The 21,920-nt window shown below is 35.6% G+C and overlaps 1 protein-coding gene across 24 annotated transcripts in view; it reads right to left on the bottom strand.

Annotated features, from left to right (window-relative positions):
• The window catches only part of DMD (dystrophin), a 1,241,706-nt gene that overhangs the window by 359,409 nt on the left and 860,377 nt on the right, over nt 1–21,920 (bottom strand). For all 24 annotated transcript variants that reach the window (XM_083850706.1, XM_083850697.1, XM_083850709.1 and 21 more), the window contains one exon: nt 6,012–6,113. In XM_083850706.1, coding sequence (XP_083706832.1) covers nt 6,012–6,113 — 102 coding nt within the window. The remainder of the gene's footprint in view (nt 1–6,011; nt 6,114–21,920) is intronic.

Below are 21,920 nucleotides of genomic sequence, written 5' to 3'. Positions count from 1 at the left end.
CTCTATCACTGGCTTCATTTTACCACATATCCACAGTAACTCAAAAAAGAGAGATGAATGTTATAATATTGGTCCTCACTGTGAATAGCTGCTTCATTCATTCATGTGGATGTGAGCCAGGAATTCGTTTCCAGCAATGACAAAATACAGGCAACATCTACACCACTAATATGAGAGTAGCTAGTTCCAAACTCTTCTATCACAATTACGGTTTGATCCAATCTTGCATCTGCCATGAATTAGCATACATGCATTAAACTGTTCACTTCTTTGAGCACAACAGTTTTGCTGTAATTGAAGCTCTAGAGCTTTGGTGACAAGCATTAACATCAAAATATGTTACCTTGAGGAACACTTTTATTGATTTATTGATTTCCTTTAAATGTCAGCCCCAGTGCAGTTTAAGTGAGGTTAACATTCATACATGAACTAATGTCGTTGACAGCACTAAAACTAGATAGGCGTATTCAGAGAGAGAAGTGATGTAGTATTTTAAATGAAAGACTGAGGACAATGAAACTAAAGGTATTCCTTATGTCCTTCCTCTTACTTTCCCCACTACTTACACTCCCACCCAACAACATGATGGGAAAGGAGAAATGGAGTGCCAAGGCAAGGGACTGGAACTCTTCTTTTGCCACAAAAATCCTTTCCTGATTAAACTGATCTCTACAAGTGCTGTTACTGTTGAGATGAGATTGGGGTTTATATTCTTTCTATTGCCACTGTCACCAGCAGTAACCCCCCAGTAACCTTTCCCTCCCTGTCCATGTAAGGTTACTTTAAAGAAATGCATTTCAAAAGCATGAAATCCACTTCACAGATATGAATGGATAGGGTTATTAAACTGTCAGTGCTTAAAGGATCATGTGTCCCATCCCATTCTTGATTCTTGAATCAATCAGCTTATACTAAAATTTCATTCGCCTCCAAGAACATATTTACAGTCCTGTATTGCAAAATTCCAGTATCGTTGCTTTTGGTATGCTTTGTGAAGGTGTGAAAATATACTTATTTCAGAGAGTTAACTATAACATAAGATCTATACTTTATGTTAATAAAGCAATATTATTAAGGTCTTACCCAAAATTCTATGACTAATCATTCTCTACATTTTCATCTGATCAGATATTTAGCTTTTGTAACTATTGTGATTTACAAATTCAAAATCAACACATCTGAGGACAGACAAACTTTAATCCTAGGAAACAACTGCTGGCTTCACCCTCGTGACTTCCCACTGAAGGACACAGAAAAATTCTAATGCAAATACAGTTCATAATCATCTCCTCTATAAAAGAATATTATGTCTGGACAAGTTTCAAATGGAATACATATTCAACACAAGTGTTTATCAGCCTATTACTTATGTATCTGCCTATTACTTACAATAAGGACTTGAACAATATTCTTTGATGAAGTAATGATGACAGTTTTTACAAGAATTACTGTCTGAAAAAGTTAGATAGATTTAATCTAAAAAAAAGAGAAAACCCGGTATGAAAATTTAAAAATCCATGGCTGTGATTAATGGAACAGAAAATAACTACTGGTGTTACCACTTCTCAGGTCTTGTCTCATGAATTAATGACTGGTAGACTGTCGTCTTCTTCGACTTAATAATTCTTTACAGTAGAGAGGAGAAAGGAAGGAGGTGGCTTGAAGCAGGGATCAGTATACAGTTTTGTTATTTTTATTTTCTTCAAAAATATAGAGTAAGAAATCCTTTTACTTCAAAATATATCAATACCCCACGTCACACCTCTTGTCAAATGACAGAATTACAGAAATTATAAACACAGTTGTGGAAACAATTAGTTATTTCTGTGTGAAGTTACCAGTTTTTGGTAACCTATTTTTACAACATAAATAACTAATAGTGTTTGTTTTATACTTAAACAAGGAAATCTCTATTCTGGGTAATTCACACACTTTTTTTTTTTTTTTTGTAACTTTTTAGAACAATTTAACACAGTTATTCCTGTCAGTATTTTTCTGCTAAAGACCCTGTAGATCTTTAAACTTAATTGCCTTAAGCTAAGAAAGAAACATATGTGCCTCTCATCTGATCACCTGAACTTCATGGTGGAACATAAATTTAACAGTTTCCTACAACTAATGGACCAACACTACAAAACTAACATGTGGCATACTGATATGGTTCAAAGACAATTATACCAGCAAATGCACAATTAAGCTTAATTTATTTTGTCTGTAAGAACAGGATGCAACATAAAGACAAATGAGTCAACTTCTGTGATGTGATCCTGAGTAGGGAAGAATAGAACTGTAGGAATGGGACCCAGGGACTGGCAACAGAAAGTGAAACTAGAGACGTGAAATAGTAAATGACATCAGTATCCTCAGGAGTTTAAGAGGTAGAGTGGATGTCAGTAATTCTACCCTCAGTTTAATTACATGACAATATAAAGCCATGAGGTTCAATTTATATTCAAAACACCACAACAAGAGTATACTACAAAGGTTGCAAAGATAAACTGCAAAGCATTAAGAAATGCCAAAGTCAACTATGAACATTAATTCAGACCCAATGCACATAACTGCATTAGTATGTTTAATTTCCTGACACACTCTGTTTTCTAGCACAGGAGAAGCTTGCAGTATGAATACGTCTGTAGGACCTCTATTTCTTTTATTTAAAAGAATTGAAAGATTTGTGGTGAACTAAGACAGAAGAAAAGAAAGCTAAGAAAAGGCTTCTTCAGGGAACTAAATACTCTACAAAGTTGTCAAGCAATGCTATGCAAATAATTGATGCTTTTAAAGAGGCCATATAATTTTATCTTTTTTTTTTTTTTTTTTTTTTCCTCTGTGACTCCAACATGAGGCATTGGCATTTATTTCCAGAACTCTTGAGTAATCCCAGCTGCAACTGAAATTATGAAAATTGTGCATTTATCACATAAAATGTTAGATAATATGATGTTGAAGAATCTGGCTGTCGGTGTTTCACATTTGATATATAAAAGTGTCTGCTACATTTAATTTCAGTGTCTTTGTGCCTCAGCCCCCATACATAAACATAGATAAAACTACTCCACTGTTGCATGGGAGTCAATTTGATCTGTGAAAAAAATAAAAAATAAAAAAATAAATCAGACCAAATATGTTATTTGCTTGAAACACAAACTAGTCTCAAGTTAATACATTTTTGTCATAATTATCTGGGAAATTGTATTGAATTTTCTGGTATGCCTATGTGTAGTATCACAAGTTAAGAAAACTGGAATACGTATACATATTTTAAGTTAGTGTCTAGTAGTATGACCCAATTGTTGTTTGTTTTTTCTCTTTCATTCCTGAAATAAATTTCTAAAATAAAGCAATGTTTATGAAGCACTTAGACACCACTGTGATAACTGTTTTGAAATAGTCCATGAAGGAATTAGCCATTTTTCTTCACAGCAGAAATTGAATACTTCCCAGGAAAACTGCAGCTTGCAGCAACAAACTAAACAAGAAATATGAGTTCAAGTACTGAATCACTGTTCACAGTGTGCGTGCTCTCCTATGCAGAATTAGGTAGGGTTCAGCCTAAAACAAGGCCACCAAAACAACTTTAATTCAAAAATTTGTGTAAATTTGAGTACTTAACTTTGCAATCTCACTAATACCTTTTCAAAAACACCATAATCTAAGTACAAATACTTTCTGCTACTACAACATACCTTTTGCATAGAAAATTATTTTGACTTGCGCTAAAAAGTCTACATTGGAACATAACTATAGCAAACAGTGCTGGAAGTTACTCATTAAGAATGATGGCTGAAGATGATGGCAGAAGACCAATTCAGTATAAACGGGGGAAAGCTTAAGGAAATCTACCTCATCAAGAAAGCAATTCTACAGCCCTGACAGTATATATTCACTGTTTTATTACTTACTGTATAAGACGGTGAACCAGAAATTAACTTCACAGGTTGTTCAATTAATTGAACTACCCAATGTAATGCAAAAAAAAGTAAAATCCAATTACAGAGTGACTAGAAATGAAATATCCACTACTCCACAAATAGTTATTAATTTCCTTACAGACACATTTCGTAATATCATTGTCAAAACTACAACTCAAGGAACATCATAATCTTTATTTAAAGAGTTATCTTGTTCCAGTTGACCGTGTTCCAGTAAATCTGGTAGAAATTGGCAGTTTTCAGTCTTTGACGTGAACACTTAAAAGGAATAGATGTGGAGTACACTTCTATGCCAGAAGTTTGGCCTAAGCAGAATCATTTCACGCTATTTACACATTGGTCAATGGTACATAAAACAAGTGCTAGTTCTTCTCCTCGAAAATATCAGCAAACATTTTGAAATTTTTCATATGCAGATAGAAAAATCTAGAAAGCCAAAACCTTGCCTTTTTTTTTTTAGTTGTTTGAATTTCTATGCCTAAAATGTGGAGTAAAGGCCCCTAAAATGGCTTCTATAGCTATACCAAGTGAGTAAATGTAGTTATTGCAGCATGATTTTTGTTCCATCATTCCTTCAGCATGCGGATGATTATTTTTTTTTCCCCAACAACAATAATGCTTTATCAGCCAAGGAAAACACTTAAGCCAGAGTCAGAAGCCTCATTTCTGCTCACTCTCATTAGCATACTACTTTTAAGTCACCTTCAGTTCACCTCTTTTGATATTTTCTCACTGTTTAGGAGAATTGATCACACACACAAAAACAACAACAATAAAACCCCTAGATACCAAAGGGGAAATTTTTTTTAAGGAATACTGCTCAGGAAAGAAAGAAATTAAAAAAACGCTTAAATTAGTTTCTAAAATGGAGAAAAGTGTGTTTATGTGCTCCTGTGAATGGAGATCAGCTGGTGGGATTTACATATATTAGAGGAGATTTTGTAAAAGTAGCAAAATAATACTCAATGTATAGTGACTAAATACAGATGGAAAAACAAGAAATTCACTGTAGAGGTCACCTACAGACATCTTAACTTTGCGAGGAAACCTTTCTATAAAATGAGGTTATTGAAGAATGTAGGTTTGGAAAAGCTCTAAATATAAAAATTACTATCTCTGTCCAGTATAGAAGCAATTGCAAGAGACACTTATGTAATCAATAAGCCACTACTACAGTTTTGGGTAACCCTTAATCATCATGTCAACAGATCCTCTACTAGCAGTTATAAAACCAGAAACCAGATCAAGCTCTGGTTGATATAGTAGTGACCTTACTAGTAGTTTGATCTCCTATTTCCAGAAGTAGCTGGACCACACATTAGAGGCTGCTTGCGTATTATGTCCTGCTTCATGATTCTACAGGGGAGTAGACAATACTCTAAGGCTTCATGAAGTTCTATATAATCTTTATGAAACTAAGTGTAAAATATCCCCTTCAAACTGATTTCTGTGCTGGGAAAAGGATTCTATAATACATTTTTCTAAAAGAAAAAGGTTGGGAGGGATCAGCCTTCTTAACAATGCATCCTCTGCTCCAAGACAGAATCAAGTAGTCATTCTGCATGAATTGTGGCAGAGATAAACTGAGTGGTAAAGTTCTGTATTGCCATCTCTTCTTTCTTCCATAATGTGAAAAATGTAAAGCGAAGGGCCCCCTTTCTGATCTGACTCTTACCTTGTCTACAAAAAAAAAAAAGTTCATTTTTTTTTAATTGGCAGAATTTCTGCAAGTGTAATTTGAAATAATAAATAAATAATAAGAAATAACCGAAATAAAAAGACTTCATTTGATACCATTAACTAAGCACAACAAATTTAAATTTGGTTTCAGTGCGGATTACTCTTGAATAAGTAAAACAAACTTAATGTCAAATAAAAGAATCTCATCACAACATGTAAAAAATTTCTAGCTGGGAACATTACATTGTTCCTGGCTATGCTGTCACAGAACAGAACAAATGCTCTTTGCCAACTTCTTTCATTGATTTTAAACAGAGCACATCAAGGACAAGTGTACAACAGGGGAAGCATAACCCATTACACAGTAATGGATATTGCTAAAGGTTGCTTCATTACCTTTACTGGATGAGTGGCTGGTTTTTCCTTATATAAATGACACCCTTTAGACAAAACCTCTTCCACATTCGGCTGTTTAGCCTGCACTGCTGCTTCAGTTTCCTGAAAAATAAAAACACATGCAGTGTAGATTAACCGTAGCATACGCGATGAGACTGAAAAATCCTAAAGCTCCATGGGAGGCTGTAAACCACCAGTAAATTAGTTTCTGCTCAGGACTGGTTGCTGGGAAAACTTACAGATAGTAGCAGCTGAGGACAAAAAGGGTCACCAGAGAAAAAAAAAGGAAAGAGGGATGGAAAAGACTAATGCTAACAGAATAAACAGTGATAGGTCCCTTCATCCTGAAAGTTTTGATAAAGCTATTACAAACCTGACACAAATTCATACTGAGAAAGACAGGCATGAGAAATCTCATTTAAGCAGCTCAGCCCTTTTGTCTATTTTATATTAACAGCAGATTTAAAGTGCACTAGCGCATATTTTGTTCATGTAATACATGGCCTTAAAACCATATCATGAGAGACAAAAATGCTGTTTAATTTAGGAAGAATAATAATATTAATAGTAAACTAATATTAGTTCTAATAAACTACTACACAGGTAGCAAAGCATCCATACATGCAAATTCGAAACAAAAGCACGGTAGCAGTGACAGTTCCTAAAGGTACAGAGAGGCACCTATCATTACCAATGACACCGTACTGAATTAGCAACAACATATTCTCTAGCAATTTTTCTTTTTTAATCTGGAAAGGTGTCATCCACATGCTAACACATGGCAACTCCAAGAAACCCTTCCCACCATACAGAGTCTCCATTTTGTCAAGTCTTAACTACATACATATTGGGTGGAGCACTACATGTAATGGTTAAAAGCAAAAATCACTGAAAAGTGCAACAAGGGATAAACTGTGTCTGGAAGTCCAAAATTCACATTATTTTCAGTTTGGAAGTAATAAGAAGTAACGTAAGCAAAAACAGGTAGACAAAAATCCCATAGTTATCTGAGAGATGTAAATTAAGTGGTTGGTTTGGTTTTCCTCTCTACACTTTTCTCCCATCTGTTTTTTTCTTTCTTTTTCCCTATAGCTTGATTACCTTCTCCCATCTGACTATCTAACCTTATTTTCTGTCCACAATCTCAGTTAACATTAATAAGAGAGCAGACGAGACTGTATGCCAGGCTTGTTACTATCTGATGCAACACGTCATTTCATTATTGGAAATCCGCTATTATTTTCTCTGCGATGATCTTGTTGAAATCTGTGTCATTTAAAGTCTCAACAAGGGACCATCTTACTCCTGTTTTCAACTCAGCATGGAAAATACGTCTACAGTACTGCCTGAAATTTTACGTGCAAAACATTATGGATAATCAGTAAAAATAACAAGTGTTGTTAAGTTCACTGCCATCCTCCATTTGTCCCTTTGAATATTGTTTACCAATAGCAAATAAAGTTAATTAAAGCTTCTCTGATTTCTTGCAATGATATTTGAAACATGTTGTATTTAATTACTTTTTATTATGCATTACAATATTAATGAGATATACCTGTATGGATTTATAGAGAAGCACTGAAAAGCAATGTACAACAGAACTAGGATATTGGAGGGGTGGAATTTTATTAACCTGTTGATCAAGCATTCATTGAAGTCCTATTTTTCTTGTTTCAATATTAGGTTGGCTTTCTGCTCCTGTATTCACCATATAAAGACAAAATCATCATTAAGAAGTTTTGATGAAAAGGTCAATTTTCTGCCTATCTTGATGAAAAATAAGATTTTTATTTTTTTATTTTTTTAAACAACTAAACCATCTCCAATATTTTGCCATTATTATGTTGTTTTCTGTTGTTTTACATATCTCAAATAATTATGTTATTTCATAACAGTACCACATACCATAAAAAAAAATCTCGTAGCAGGTGCAATAGAATCACAATTCCCTGCAGAACCCCAGAATATCAAGATCAGTATGGGTACATCTATACCACCAGTTAAACTTGCATGGATGTGCCTTTGAAGCAGATCTCTCTCTCATCCCCACTCACTGTGCTTTGGGATGACTACTATCATGGACTGGTCTGAGAGTGTGCTGACTGGTTTCATACCGGCTATCACCAGAACGGAAAGTGTGCTCTGGGAGGGCCCCCTCAGACAGTCCCAGGACTTGGGTGCACCATCAGCCCTGACGCTGCCCCTGCCCAAACCCCCATGCCTCTGGGGCTTCCCGTTCCCTGCACAGGCTCAGGACCCCACTGCAGCCCCCCTGGGGCTCCCCCACCTGCCCAGGCCCAGACCCCCACATCTGTCCCAGGGTCTTCTGTCCCTGCCCCAGCGAGGCTTGCAGCAGGGCCAGGCTCCAGCTCCCCACAGCCCTGCCATGTCTGGCCATAGGCCACACCGAGCCAAGCCCAACCAGGACCCCATATCCTGTCCCCAGGGAAGTGCCCCCTCCTATGAGGAAAGGCTGAGTGAGCTGGGACTGTTCAGCCTAGACGAGAGGAGACTCAGGGGTTTCTCACTGATATGTATAAATGCCAAGGGAGGGTACAAAGAGGATGAAGCCAGGCTCTTTCCAGTGGTGCTCAGTGCCAGGACAAAGGGCAGTGGGCACAAACTGGAATATCGGAATATGTTTTTCACATATTAGATCCGGCCTGGCTTGTAATAATAGCCATTAACAATAACAGGAAAGTTCCACCACCAGGAAGTGAAAATTCAAACCAAGAAAACCTGACCAGAGAAGGCACTACAGGTACATTAAACGGACTATTAACAGGAGTTACTACTCCAGTCCTCTAGCTGCAACAAAGTTTGGCTACTCAGTATTTATCCACCTTCTATATTGAAATGTGTATAATGATTTATCACATACACACATATAAATTTCCCTTTTAAAATTAGAGAAACAAAACAAAACAACAACAACAAAAAAAAGAATGACGGATGGTAATATGCAACTCCATATTTTACAGCAAAGAAGAAAATGTTTAGCAGTCCTTTTTCTGATTTTTATTTTATGCAAGTACTAGTATACACAACACCTAAGAACTAAGATATCCCATTTCTATATATTACATAAAGATTTGAAAAAGTATTCTTTACAGATAGAAAAGGTATTTCTTCTTTATGCATAGAATACAGTTACAATTTTCTATAGCCAGGAAGTGGCTATGGAAATATATTTAACTGTTAGATCACCAATTCCTTCAGCCCTACAATTTTCTGGAATTACATGAACTAATCTTGTGAAGAGCAATCTTTCAAAATCAATGGCCTTGACCTGAACTAAAATGCACTAAGTCTATCCAATATAGAATGACGCTTCATTGGAGACGTGGAAATAAGAACAAGAGGAAAAACAGTTCTCAGTATCTTGACGTTCCTTTCAACATTGCTGAAATTAAGAGAGCCTATTTGTTAAAGCTACAATTAATTTTTCATTGTTGAACATTAATTTCAACATCACCTAAGAACATCACAAAATTATTTTTAGTAAGTATACACCTGGCGAATTAAATCACTGCAGTAACTTTGAGTGAGCTCTTCGCATGGTTCACTGCCTGATAGGATAGCCCCTTGACAAATTTTGTCCATTGAGCAAATTTCCAGCAATTTCAAATCCATTTGCTAGGTGACACTATATCGATACAGGTCAAGAGATGAGAGAGTACTTTCAGAATGCTGCTCCATGGTTCAGTTTCCAAAGAGAACAAAAAGGTAGCAACTGTAACTTGGCCTCCAGTAGTTTCATACAACAAAGAGACTGTGGTTATTATCTAGCCTGTACAGGACTCAAGTGAATAGCATACTCCAAGAGCAGGGCCTGAAGTCTGCTCTCCATCACACAGGCCAAGCTACTACAGAAGCTAACACAAGTTGTCTGTACACATCTGGAAGTAGACATCAGTATTTTGGGAATGCCAAAGACATAACTTTTTAGAAATCTTGATTCAAGATAGTTCACTCTGCTACCACACTGACTCCCCCCCCCCCCCCCCTTTCATGTGAGAATGCCTGTAGGACAGATGCAGCACTCTCTCTCTGTGAGACAGAGCCGATACAGGAATTTCACAATTTATGAACCGCCTGTGAAAGGAATTATAATGCTACTTCTGGGCTGGGTGATGAATATGCTAACTAAACTTTTCACACATATGGCAAATTAAAATACATCATCACTGGAAACTGCTGTTTTTTAAACATGTATAAACAGCAAGAATAAAACAGAGGGCACCTTTACTCCACGAGATGCCACTGAAGAATGTTCATTGGTGTTAAAATAGCACATCAAAACAGATGAAAATCCATGGCAGAATAAGCCACGCTGGCTTCTGTATTTCCACCAACATGTCAGTTCAACCTGCTGAATACATTTGCAGGCTGAGAAGGTTGCAGGGACTTGTCTACAGCCCCATATGGACTAGGAAAGTCTGTTGATACAGCTCAAAACTTAGAAATCCATATTCCCTAGCTGAAATCAGTATATTGGCTAAACCTCTGGTGTGTATGCTAATGGAACAGAAAGTTTGTTGGCTTAGCATATGTTATTTCAAGATATGGTAACTACCCTAGCAGACATCGACAGGTTGTTTGACATATGCTACAGATATACTAGGAGGCCCAGACAACTATCTATAGAAGTATCTGCAGCATTTCAGACTATCTATTGGTCTATATTAAGAATCAAAAGCACTGATTCACCTTTTCTTGTAACACCGATTGAACTTCTGGGATCAGATTTCCTAATGAGATTATCTCCACAGGACATTTTCTGCAGGGACAGTAGGAGATGCTCAGGGTATTTAAACCTGTGTCTTTGTGGTGAATTGCAATGCAAAAATGGAAACTTGATTACAACCTTCAAATAAAAAATATAATTTAGAAATTAATATATTGTTTTAAAATTGATCATCTCTTTTTGTCAATACTACATTAAATAAAGGTTAAAGAAGAGAAGGTTGTGTTTTCTTTTTGTTTGTTTTGTTTTGTTTTTCAGAGAAACAGAAGCAGTAAGCAATTTCCCTTCACTTTATTGAGTGCAACAAAGCAGTTGGACTCGATGATCCTTATGGGTCCCCTTCCAACTCGGGATATTCTATGATTCTATGACATTTAACAAGCAAATATACTAAATCTGAAACCTAAAGCAATTTGGAGGCTTCAAACTTCAAAAAGACTTTTCTGAATAATCACATATGAATCCTCATATATTTTGTCTTGATAACAGAAAATTGTATTTAATTCTCTTATCTAAAAAACAAAAATATTGTATACAGTTGTAAACAGAATTCTTTGAGATAGATTGTCTTATTCATACACGCAAGAAGCTCCAGCAAGGTTAACCAAAATATTCATATCTATCTTTCAGGTTACTGTTCCCAGATATTTTAGGGAAAAGGCTATAAACAAATGGTGAGGCTCTAAGTGCCTCATTTTCCCCCCCACAAGTGTGTTGACTCAGTGCAGAGTTGATGTCCTGATAAACAAGTAAAAGTGGATGGAAAATGGATATGTGAATATGTTGCTCTCTTCAAGAATTATGGTTTTAAATAAGTGACCTAACTTACCTTTTGACTCAGCTCCGCACATTCCCATTCATGGAACAGATTAACAAGCTAAACAACCACAAGAAGAGTGGTCAGAGGACACTTAATTAGAATACATCAAAGTTCAGCTATACCACAGTAAGTATCAGATCTTGATTGTAGGCCATACAGTCAGTCATCAACGGCATTCTCGGTATTCACTTTAGATATTTATACAGCAGCATTAGAATACATCTACGACATGCTGTTAACAGCTCTGTGGCCACAGTGAAGTGGGACTAATCCACTTGGAGAAAAAAAACAGGTGCCAGTATTTAAACTTCCAGAATACAGACCTTAATCAATCTTCATAAAATTCAAGGAGAAACAAGTTTGTATCTCTGTTCTTTTCTACATAACAGATTAAAAGGTTTGATAACTTCCTGAATATTTCACTTATCTCTACACAGAAAGCCAAAACTCTGTGAACATCAAAGTTATAGAATTTAATTTTACCCTCCTGTCTTAGGGTTTTATGAAAAAAAAAAAACAACAGGTAATTCGATTTAAAAACATTCCATTAGTGGTCTAGGTTGAAGTTTAGTTTGCAAATGTATTAAAAAAAAAAAAAAAAAAAAGCTGTAACTGTTGGACAAGCAATTTTAAGCACCAGCCTTTAAAAATGTCATTTTAATGAGTAAATAAAATAACTGATCTTTCCCTCATTACTTTAAATCAGTGTTATTTTCAGTATGTAAGACCCAAACTAAGGTCCCAAGATAATTTTAGAATCTACATTTATGGGGAGAATAATGTTGTGAGATTCATCCAATTTTTTAAAGTAGCATGTAAAAGACAGACACCTGTTTTAATGAGACGAGAAAGCTGATCTAGCACTTGACCTCAGAGAACAGTTGTGAAGATACTTCAGAGGAGAAACAATTATTTCACAGGCAAGAGCATTATACAAAGGACATCCTCCTTCTAAAACTGTAATGCTTTAATTTCATAACTACTTTATGAACTTATGAGTTCCGGCCTGGGGCAATTTGTAAAATACATGGACAGTGTGTCCGTTAAGACCTGACAGCATTCTTCATCATTCTGTTCCTGGCCATACTTCTTTTTCTTTTCTTTCCTTTTTACAGTAACAGCAATGAGAAAATCTTCCACAATGAAATGGAACTGAGAATTTAAACCATGCAAACAATGTGGCTGAAATGGCAATACCCACCACTTTACAGAGCAAAATGATGGATTTTTCAAAGCTCATTTTCCTGTTGGCTATCAAAAATTTGTGAGCTTCCTCTGTACATCTACAGGAGATGAAATATAGTAGGTTTTTCCCCACAGAGAAATCAGTATCTAGACACTGCAGCTGTCTGTCCTGGAAAGGAAATTTCCTGGAGGTGCTGAAGATGAAGTAAATTATTAGCCGTAAAGACATGACCCGCAGATATGGGATATGAAAAGAATTTTTCTATGGTAGCCATATACCGATAAGGCATGATGATCAATCATCAAGTTGGATTGTGAAGACATCCAGTAAGAATTATTTGAAACTGGGTATGATTTAGGATATTTTATTTTAAGGCTGGACAAGGCATAGAATGAAACAGCTGTCCCTGTTCTACCTAGACTTCAGATCCTGTCATAGTTCCAGTGCATAACATAAAAGAGATAACAAAGAAACCAGGAGAACACAGAGAAAGCACACTTGACAGAAATACATATAAAATTCTTGCAAGGAAATAAAGGAATACCCAATAATTTCACAGGCTGTCTCTTAGTTACGTGCTCTTTTAGATAGATATGAAGAATATTTCAGCAGGAGAAAAACAGGCACGTAATATAAGTATTTTGTTGAATTTGAGAAAAGATCTGATAATCCACAACTCCAAACTGAATGGGATAGGGGATACACTGTACCCTAAAACCTCACTTGTGAGTGCACCAGAGACTCCTCTGGATACACAGACTCTAAATGCAAAATAAAAAAGGTGTTACTTCAAAAACATGCTGCTGCTAAGAATTCAAGACAGGAACGTTTGTCTCTATATTATGGCATTTACACTTAATTCAAACAAACATTACAACTTTTACTGTTTCCACAAGAATTTTAGGCATGAATTGAACAACTTATGAGTTATCTTGACTTTCAAGTGAAATTTGTTAATACTTATAAAAGTATTGAGTCACAAACTTTGCTCATTTCTTCTTGTAAAAAGGAAAGAAAGGAAAAAGAATTTCTTCTCTATAAATGCACAAATAATGACAGTTCTATCAATCAACTGAATTAAAATAATTTAATATGGGAAAGGTGGTGTGGTTTTTTTTTTAATCAATGTCAAATTCTTGGATGCTTCTTCTTTTCTCTCATATGCAAATTTTCCTCCTCCTTCCAAATGTAGTAAATAAAGATTTATTTTCAGATGACTTTCTGGCTACAGAAGAAAATTAGAAAAAAAAAAAGTCAAAATCAAAATACATTATTGTCATAAGAAGGCTTGTTGGTTGTAACATGTTTTCAGATACGCTTCTCTTCTGGTATTAGACTGTAATGAATCATTTAAAAGGAATATTCATGAGGATACATTTCTGCAGTTTGTCTTTAGTAGTTACAGTGACATGTATTACTAAAAGAAACCATAAAGATTCATTGAAGTCTTAACAAAATGCAATAGCATTAATTGTCACTGCAGTCTTTCAGTTTTTACTGATTTGGAGTAAAAACCAGAGTAAAAATTTTTTCGAGTAAGAATTTAAATGTTAGCATTTCCACACTGAAGAATAAAATGAAATCAAAAAACAGTAACATACACACTAGGATCTGGAAATCCTTACAGAAGTTATGGTCTCAGAAACCACAGTCCCATGCCTTCAAAATGCTCATATAGTAAATATTAGGTAAAATAAAGTATACTAGGCTGCATAAAAAGAATGAAAAGTGTTAAAGAAAGGAGATAGAACATTATGTGACTTTCCTATTAAAAATAATGTAACAATGCATATAAATGCATAGCTATAAAACTATGTATAGTCATTTAAATAATTTATTCTTCATGAATATTATTCAGATGACATCTACATTAAAAGAACTTAGACGTCCCTGAATCTTTAAAACAAACTACTCCTGTGAAAATAATTTCTCTTTTTTTTTTTTTTTTTTGAAAGACTCTGATAAGGATTACCCTTCACTAAAGAAGGTCTTCATGCTACATCTTCTAACCAAGACAGCCCCTAAGGATGCCACATGGCCTTCTTTGCCCATGCAAAGGGGAGAAAAGGGAATAAGAAAATCAAAGATTCATATGACAGTAATCCTCTGTGCTGTTTCACTGTGTCCATTTATACAAAAGCAGCTAGAAGAAAGAGTAGAACTTCAGTATGTTGCTTCAGCAGCAGAAGCAGGGATAGATTTCAGTAAATGGAATTTACTTTCTTACTGTTTTGAAAATGTGCAGTGTGATCATTTCTCACTGGCTGGTTTGCAACTGCAAACAGCTAAGTTATATCCATGCTTTGGGTAGCAGTACCTTGGGTTTCTTTAATATCCAAGAGCAAGTGTGTTATCAGAAGTTTTTATTTTTTTAATTGTGGGACATTGCAAGAGAGTGGCTGTGTGGGGCTGAGTGGCTGACCTGGTTTAAACCACAACAGTGGTTTAATTAAGTGAAAGAATTCCTTCTTCACTTCCCCCAACAATCATCTTTCACTGCAGGATTTATCATATCTAACAGGTTGCCTCTCTTTATGTCACCTATAGTATCTTGCAAGAATTAAGCTTTGCAACACTCTGCCTGATACCTCAAAGCCACACCTATGTGGAAATTCAGCAAAAAATCTGCAATAGGACTGCGAGTTTTCCACATTATCACTAATTTCAGTGTGAGAAGGAGCTAAGAATTTTTAGTCATATGTTCATATTTCCACTCAAAGTAATTAAACAAAAACATGATTTTTTACTTAAACATCAATCAAATTAACGTCAAACAAATCTAACAGTCAAATATCAATCAAACACCATCAATGGATATTGTTAGCAACGTACAAAAAAATGAGAAGACACTCACTGCCTGTAATATTCACTAGTCAGTAATCAAGTCAAAGCACATTAAACTAAAGCTAATAGAACCTTCTGTAGTGATAAAAGGTCATTTGTACGAGTTCTTCTTCAAATCCCAGTACTTTAAATTGTAGGTGATCAGCAGAGAAAAATATATAATCTCACAGAAAAGGAGTTACAATTTAATAAATAACATGCTATTATCAAGATGAGTGTCTAAGAGCTTTTAAGAATTGCATTTTGAAGAGAAAGAGGGTTTTCTATTTAGGAAAGGACCACATGAAAAAGAACACAAATAACCTGGGAGAATGATAGGAAACTGTACACAGTGAATAGAAGAGGAAATATCCTACCTGTGAAAACCTAACTATACTAAGGCAAGGAATAGTTTTTGTATTCACTTCACTAGAGCCATGATAAACTGCTTTGTCATTTCTATTAAGTTCCTCCCTATATTTGTTCACTCATTTATATTAGTCACACTCTTCTCTGGGACTCTGAACATTACCTAAGTGATTTTTAATAGTGCAAGGAAGAAGCCAAAAGACAATGTTGATATACAACCTCACTAACTTCAAGCAACTCACCCACACTTCTAAAAAGCTTACGTTTCCAAGAACAAAACCACATCTTGGCTTACTAGTCACTGATTATTTCCTAGAAAAATACTACCCCTCATATCAAATATCTCATCTCTCAAAACATCTATCTTTGCCTGAGATGCAGGGGTGTATGTGTTTTGCAATCCATCCTGAACACTGAAAAGTCTACGTTACAGCTTAAAGAATATACAAGGATTACTCATAGGGAATGTTTTCCCACCTTTTCACAATCCATTTGCAACTAATATCAGTTAATATTGTTCTACTAGGAAAAGATATTTAGAAGAGGTTTGGACACAGATTGTTGCAAATTTAAGGGATCAAAGCTCACAGAGAAAACACTGAGCAGGTTGCTATTCAAAGTCCCATATAAAGATTTCTGGAAAGAGTGGTAACTGATTGATGTGCAGAATATCATGCTCTGGTTCTATGAGTTGATTAAATTGACATTTATTACAGATCTAAATAATGCATTGAAAATAGGAGTACTTTAAGTAATCAAACAATATTTCATCATCATCAGTTTTCACATTTCAACCTCTTGCCAAATCAAACAGAGATGTCAGTGAGACAGTGAGATAAATCTCTGTGGTACGTATTCCTTACGTGCTCATGTGGATGACCTAAACTTTCTATCTTTCATGGCATATAAAAATTACTCATTTAAAAGGATGATAGCAAAATGAAAAGGTAAAAGAATCAATAACGACTTATTTCTGACTTCTCGGCCTAGCTTGTCAAGCAGGCATTGACAAATGAAGGCTACTGGAAGAAAAAACACAGGGCTGTCCAGTCAACACTTTCATTCTCTCACGTGGATGGATGTTCTTTTGTCTGTCTACAATTAGTTTTTCTAGTCCGTAGCCACACTCTTCTCTTACACTAACTGCAGGCTGTCACGTATATAATGAAGTGATTGACAAGACTTGACAGCATTCCTATTGTCATTCAAAGCTTATCAAGGACAAGACCCAAATACAAGTTACTTTTAAGAATAATTCATTATTTATTTAAGGTGGCCTGTTTTTATCTGCCAAAAACAAACACAATATGCTATTTATATACATGGCAAGTGACCACCATAGACAAGTATACAAGTATAAATCCCATACTCAGAGATAGTTCAAAGCTTCTTTGGCAATATAAGCTAAAAATGAAGGTTGTGGAAGCCTTGAAAAAGAGGGCTCAAATATAGAGGAATAAAGGGAGGTGTGAGTGAAAACCCTGAAAGTAAGGAGGGAGTAGAGGGGAAAAGTAGGGAAACTAAGTTGGCTGGCACGAATGACCAGTGAGATTACAAGAGGATTTGGAGGCAACATGGCTGGAAATCATAAAGTGTTTTTTTTTAGTATTGTCTGGACACGAGGTTTGGAGGGGTTAACAGGGTATCACTGAGAACAGGATTTTTGCATTTCACTGTCACTCCCTATCCTGAGCATCTCTTCTCTGTCCACTCCTTAAAATTTAGTGACTCACACTTCTCTTCATTCCCTCCATGTGCTCCTTATCACCAACATCCATCACAGTCCCCCTGAAAAAAATGTCTTTATTCCAAATGTTGTAGGGGAAGTGGCAGTTCTGAGGCAAAAACGTGGAGGAATCCAGGTCTTTATCCTCCTCCTATGGTGGAGGTATGCTGACTCTTAAGGCTTTTCGACGATGAGAGATGGAGAAGCATGCACCTCTGCCTCCCTTCCCCCTGCATATCCTGGGCTCTCCAGAAGAGTTAAGGAGCACCATCAGCAGACATTTGTGCAACCTGTAGGCAAGGGTTGTCTGTTCAGGTTGGAACAGAGCATCTCCAGCTCCTCTTAAAAGAATTGAATTAGGATCAAACTCAGCAACCCACGCCATTTGATCCCAAAGAGTAATTATTGTAAAATAATTACAAATGCTAAAAATTTGTGGGAGTGTTAAATGCAACTCAAAAAAAAAAAAAAAAGGCAGTAGAGAAAGAAAAATGCTGTTTGATATATACTTGTGCAGAATTTGAGAATCTAGTAGACAACTCTACATTTAAAACATTACTTGAAATGCAAAATTTAACAAAATCTCTGTCATGGAACTATAATCACAAGACCTGTATGCCTAGCAAACAGCATTAGTCACAGGCCAGAACACAGCTCCCTGTAGAAAAATTTGAGAGATGAAATTCAAAGAGCTACCATCAAAGAGGATATCTTTCAGACACTCGGTCTCAGTCTGGCCTATTGCTGGCAAGATCTTGAACATACAGTCAGGGAACTCCAGTCAATCTGCAACTTTCCAGAGATACATTGCAGGCCAAAGACATTTCTTCAGAAGCTCTACATTACCTTTAGGTCTTTACCTCTGTTAAGGAGGCTTTGTTTTCATAGGCATATGCAGAAAAGATAACTAATCTCAGAATAACATGTATATGAACTGAATGGAAACTCAGGCAAATTCTAAAAGGCAACGACTGAAAATGAAATGGCAACCTTCTGCTCAACATTGAGTTCTAGTTTATATAAATACAGGCTGTAACTCAACCTTTATACCTTGGATAAAGATAACTATTTCAAAAGAATTTGCTCTTTGGAGAAATATTTAAATAAAAGGTTAAAATTTGAGTGTGGGATGGTTTATTTTTCTACATGTTGTAAGTTATGCATTTCTGCATTTCCTTTAAAAAAAAAACAACTTAAATTCAGTACACAGAATGAAACTGAAGAAAAATATTTTTTACCCAAAATACAATTAGGAGGAGATAATAAATCCAATATTCAAACAGTTTTCATAGGATACTGAGAAAAGAAACATGCAATAACACAAAGATTTCTTAATTCTTTTGTGCAATACGAGCCAGTAACTTTAGGCATTCTTTCACTGAAATGCTTTTTGTTCCTACTAAAGTTACTGTACTGGAACCAGAGCTAAAATGCACCTTCTTAAACTATTTCAAAGATTACTTCGGTAGTTATTTAAATACTGAAGTTACACATACACTTTTACTTACTGATTTTCCTAACCAGTGCTAGTTTTTATTTTTCTGGTTACTAGGCTGTAACTAAGTTCTCAGTTTTAGTTTCCATTAATAAGCAACCTTTCTAACTCATTTCTTCCTTTATGCAATTTGCTTGTGCATCCATATGAGTTTCTGACCCATTGCTCAAAGCTGTGTCTCCTGGTGGCAATGATCTGTCACACCACAGCTCATGTTTTTACTCTGTAGTCACATATTACAATGCTACCCTCCAATTCCATAACTATAGATACCCTAGATGTAGTTAAACAGGCAGAGTCCAGCAGTCACAACACAGTAGACCATTGCTCTTGACAACAGATTAAAAATGTTCCTGACAATAATCGTTAGATTTTGTTATTCACTACAATTTTTCAATTTCGAGTTCTCCCAGCAAGTGAATGCTCAGTAAAGATACTGATTATGAGGAATGAATAAGGAACAGAAAGCAGCATTAAAAAAGTAAAATTATTGTGATGAAATACATAGACATTAAAAAAAATAAATCAACAAACACTAAAACCTACATGTAGCTGATTCTTGCTTTTTCTTTCCTAAATCTTTCTTTCTGAAAGTTTGGCACTGTTCAGGTTGTATTAACATTTACTCTGTTTTGTAGATTGCAATCATCTATATACTAGCAGCATTTTCAGTTTTGAACTAGGCTTCTGAGTTAAACAATCATCTTTGAAAACCTTTTCAATAGATCTGTTATCTATTATAGGTAATGCTAATTACCTGTTTACTTGGACTCTGTTACGAACAGAGAGTAGCTCATCATACATGGTGGTTTCAAAATCTCAAGTAGGCTTTAATAACTCACTAATTTCTCATTAAATATCTATACAGTACTAACTCTACTAAGTAACTGGTAACTCACTAAATAACAGTAGACAAAGGAGTCCTGATTCCCAAGACTTAAAATAACATCTGTAGAGTATATGCTGCACTAATGTTGTTAATGAGTTAATGATTTCCATCTGCTGTAAGGCCATAAAGTTTCTAACACTTCTAATAGATTGTGGCTCTTAGAAGTGAACGTCCTTATACTATTTAAAATCTCTATATAAATCTTTTCCATTCAAATTACTCTCTGAACTATTTTCCCAAATAAATATCCTAGAAAATAAAAGAAATAAGAGCGAACCTAATGGCTGAGAAGGAATGGGAAGAACATTACCATGCGTAGTAAAGTAGTATGAATAGCAAAATAGTATGAAGAATTGACAGAATTTTCATAAAAGTCAATCATAGAATCATAGAATCATAGAATATCCTGAGTTGGAAGGGACCCTTAAGGATCATCAAGTCCAACTCTTGATACCGCACAGGTCTGCCCAAAAGTTCAGACCATGTGACTAAGTGCACAGTCCAATCTCTTCTTAAATTCAGACAGGCTCGGTGCAGTGACTACTTCCCTGGGGAGCCTGTTCCAGTGTGCAACCACCCTCTCTGTGAAGAACCCCCTCCTGATGTCGAGCCTAAATTTCCCCTGCCTCAGCTTAACCCCGTTCCCGCGGGTCCTGTCACCGGTGTTAATGGAGAAAAGGTCTCCTGTCTCTCGACTCTCAATGTCTCAATTCCAATCTGTAAGCCATTATGTAAGCCATATGTAAGCCAAATCCTATAATAGGAATAGTCAGGTTTCTCAAGGACTGACATGGGCCTGGTCTTTTTGATTCAAGTGCTATATTTACAATTTCAGCCAGCAGTTTTAAACCTCTTCTTCATATCTTAGAAGTTTTTAGAACACCAAATAAGATTCTTTGTAAATTTTCTCATTACACCTCTTTTGTAAGAGTGTCGTCAATAACTTCAACAACGATTCAGTACGCACATGCTTGACCCGGTGCAGGACAGCATTTTAGCATGGATCGGAAACATGGGTTTAAAGTCAAGTATAAAATTGTATGCTGTCATGAATAGGCTGCTTTCTTGAATTATATACCCCCCCCCCCCTTTTTTTTTTCCCGTGTGTTTTGTCAGGATAAACAGTCTCAAAACTCTTATTGTGCTTATTCGTAACCTTAAAAAAAGTTATGAAAATCCCATTTGCTTTCAGAAATATTTAATACAGAACCTTTAATGCAAGAGATTCTCTCTTTGAAGAAAAAGACAGTCTGCATAAACCATCAGTCAGCAACACTTTAAGATATAAGCCTATTTCTTTAAAACACAATCCAGATAGATAGGATGTAGATAAAAACTGATAGGCTTATAGCCCTTACAACAGTATAAACAACTAGCTGTTTGAACTCCAATCAGAACTGATCAAAAATAAAATCTAATGATCTAAATTCATCTATGAAAGAGGTATGGTAGGGCCTCTTTCAGAGAGGTTTACTTGCCTCCCTGGAGCTCTTCATTATTCCCCTTCCTCTATGAACATGCAAGATTTCATCCAACCACTTCAGGACTAAAGTTTACTTTTTTTTCTATTCTGTCAACAGTGTTTCAAAAATATTCCCGTGACATCACCATAAGAGGACTGAAAGAGCCAAGCAAAACATTTCTTTCACAAACAGTAGAAAAAATAATATTCTTATAGTTTGCCAGTTTAGCCCTACGTTTATTTTATACAAACGTTAATGATGGAATAATTCTAGAAATAAAAGAAACAGAATGAAAAAGAATATAAAAAAAATTGAAGAATTATGTTTAAAATAAATATTTTAAACATAAATTTAAATACAGAAAATAAGCATAGATAATTTTCTTGAAAGC

This window comes from Anser anser (genome assembly GCF_964211835.1).
Source record: "Anser anser genome assembly, chromosome: 1".
NCBI lineage: Eukaryota > Metazoa > Chordata > Aves > Anseriformes > Anatidae > Anser > Anser anser.
Note: the sequence above shows the minus strand (reverse complement) of the source record. Positions and strands in the feature narration are given on the sequence as shown.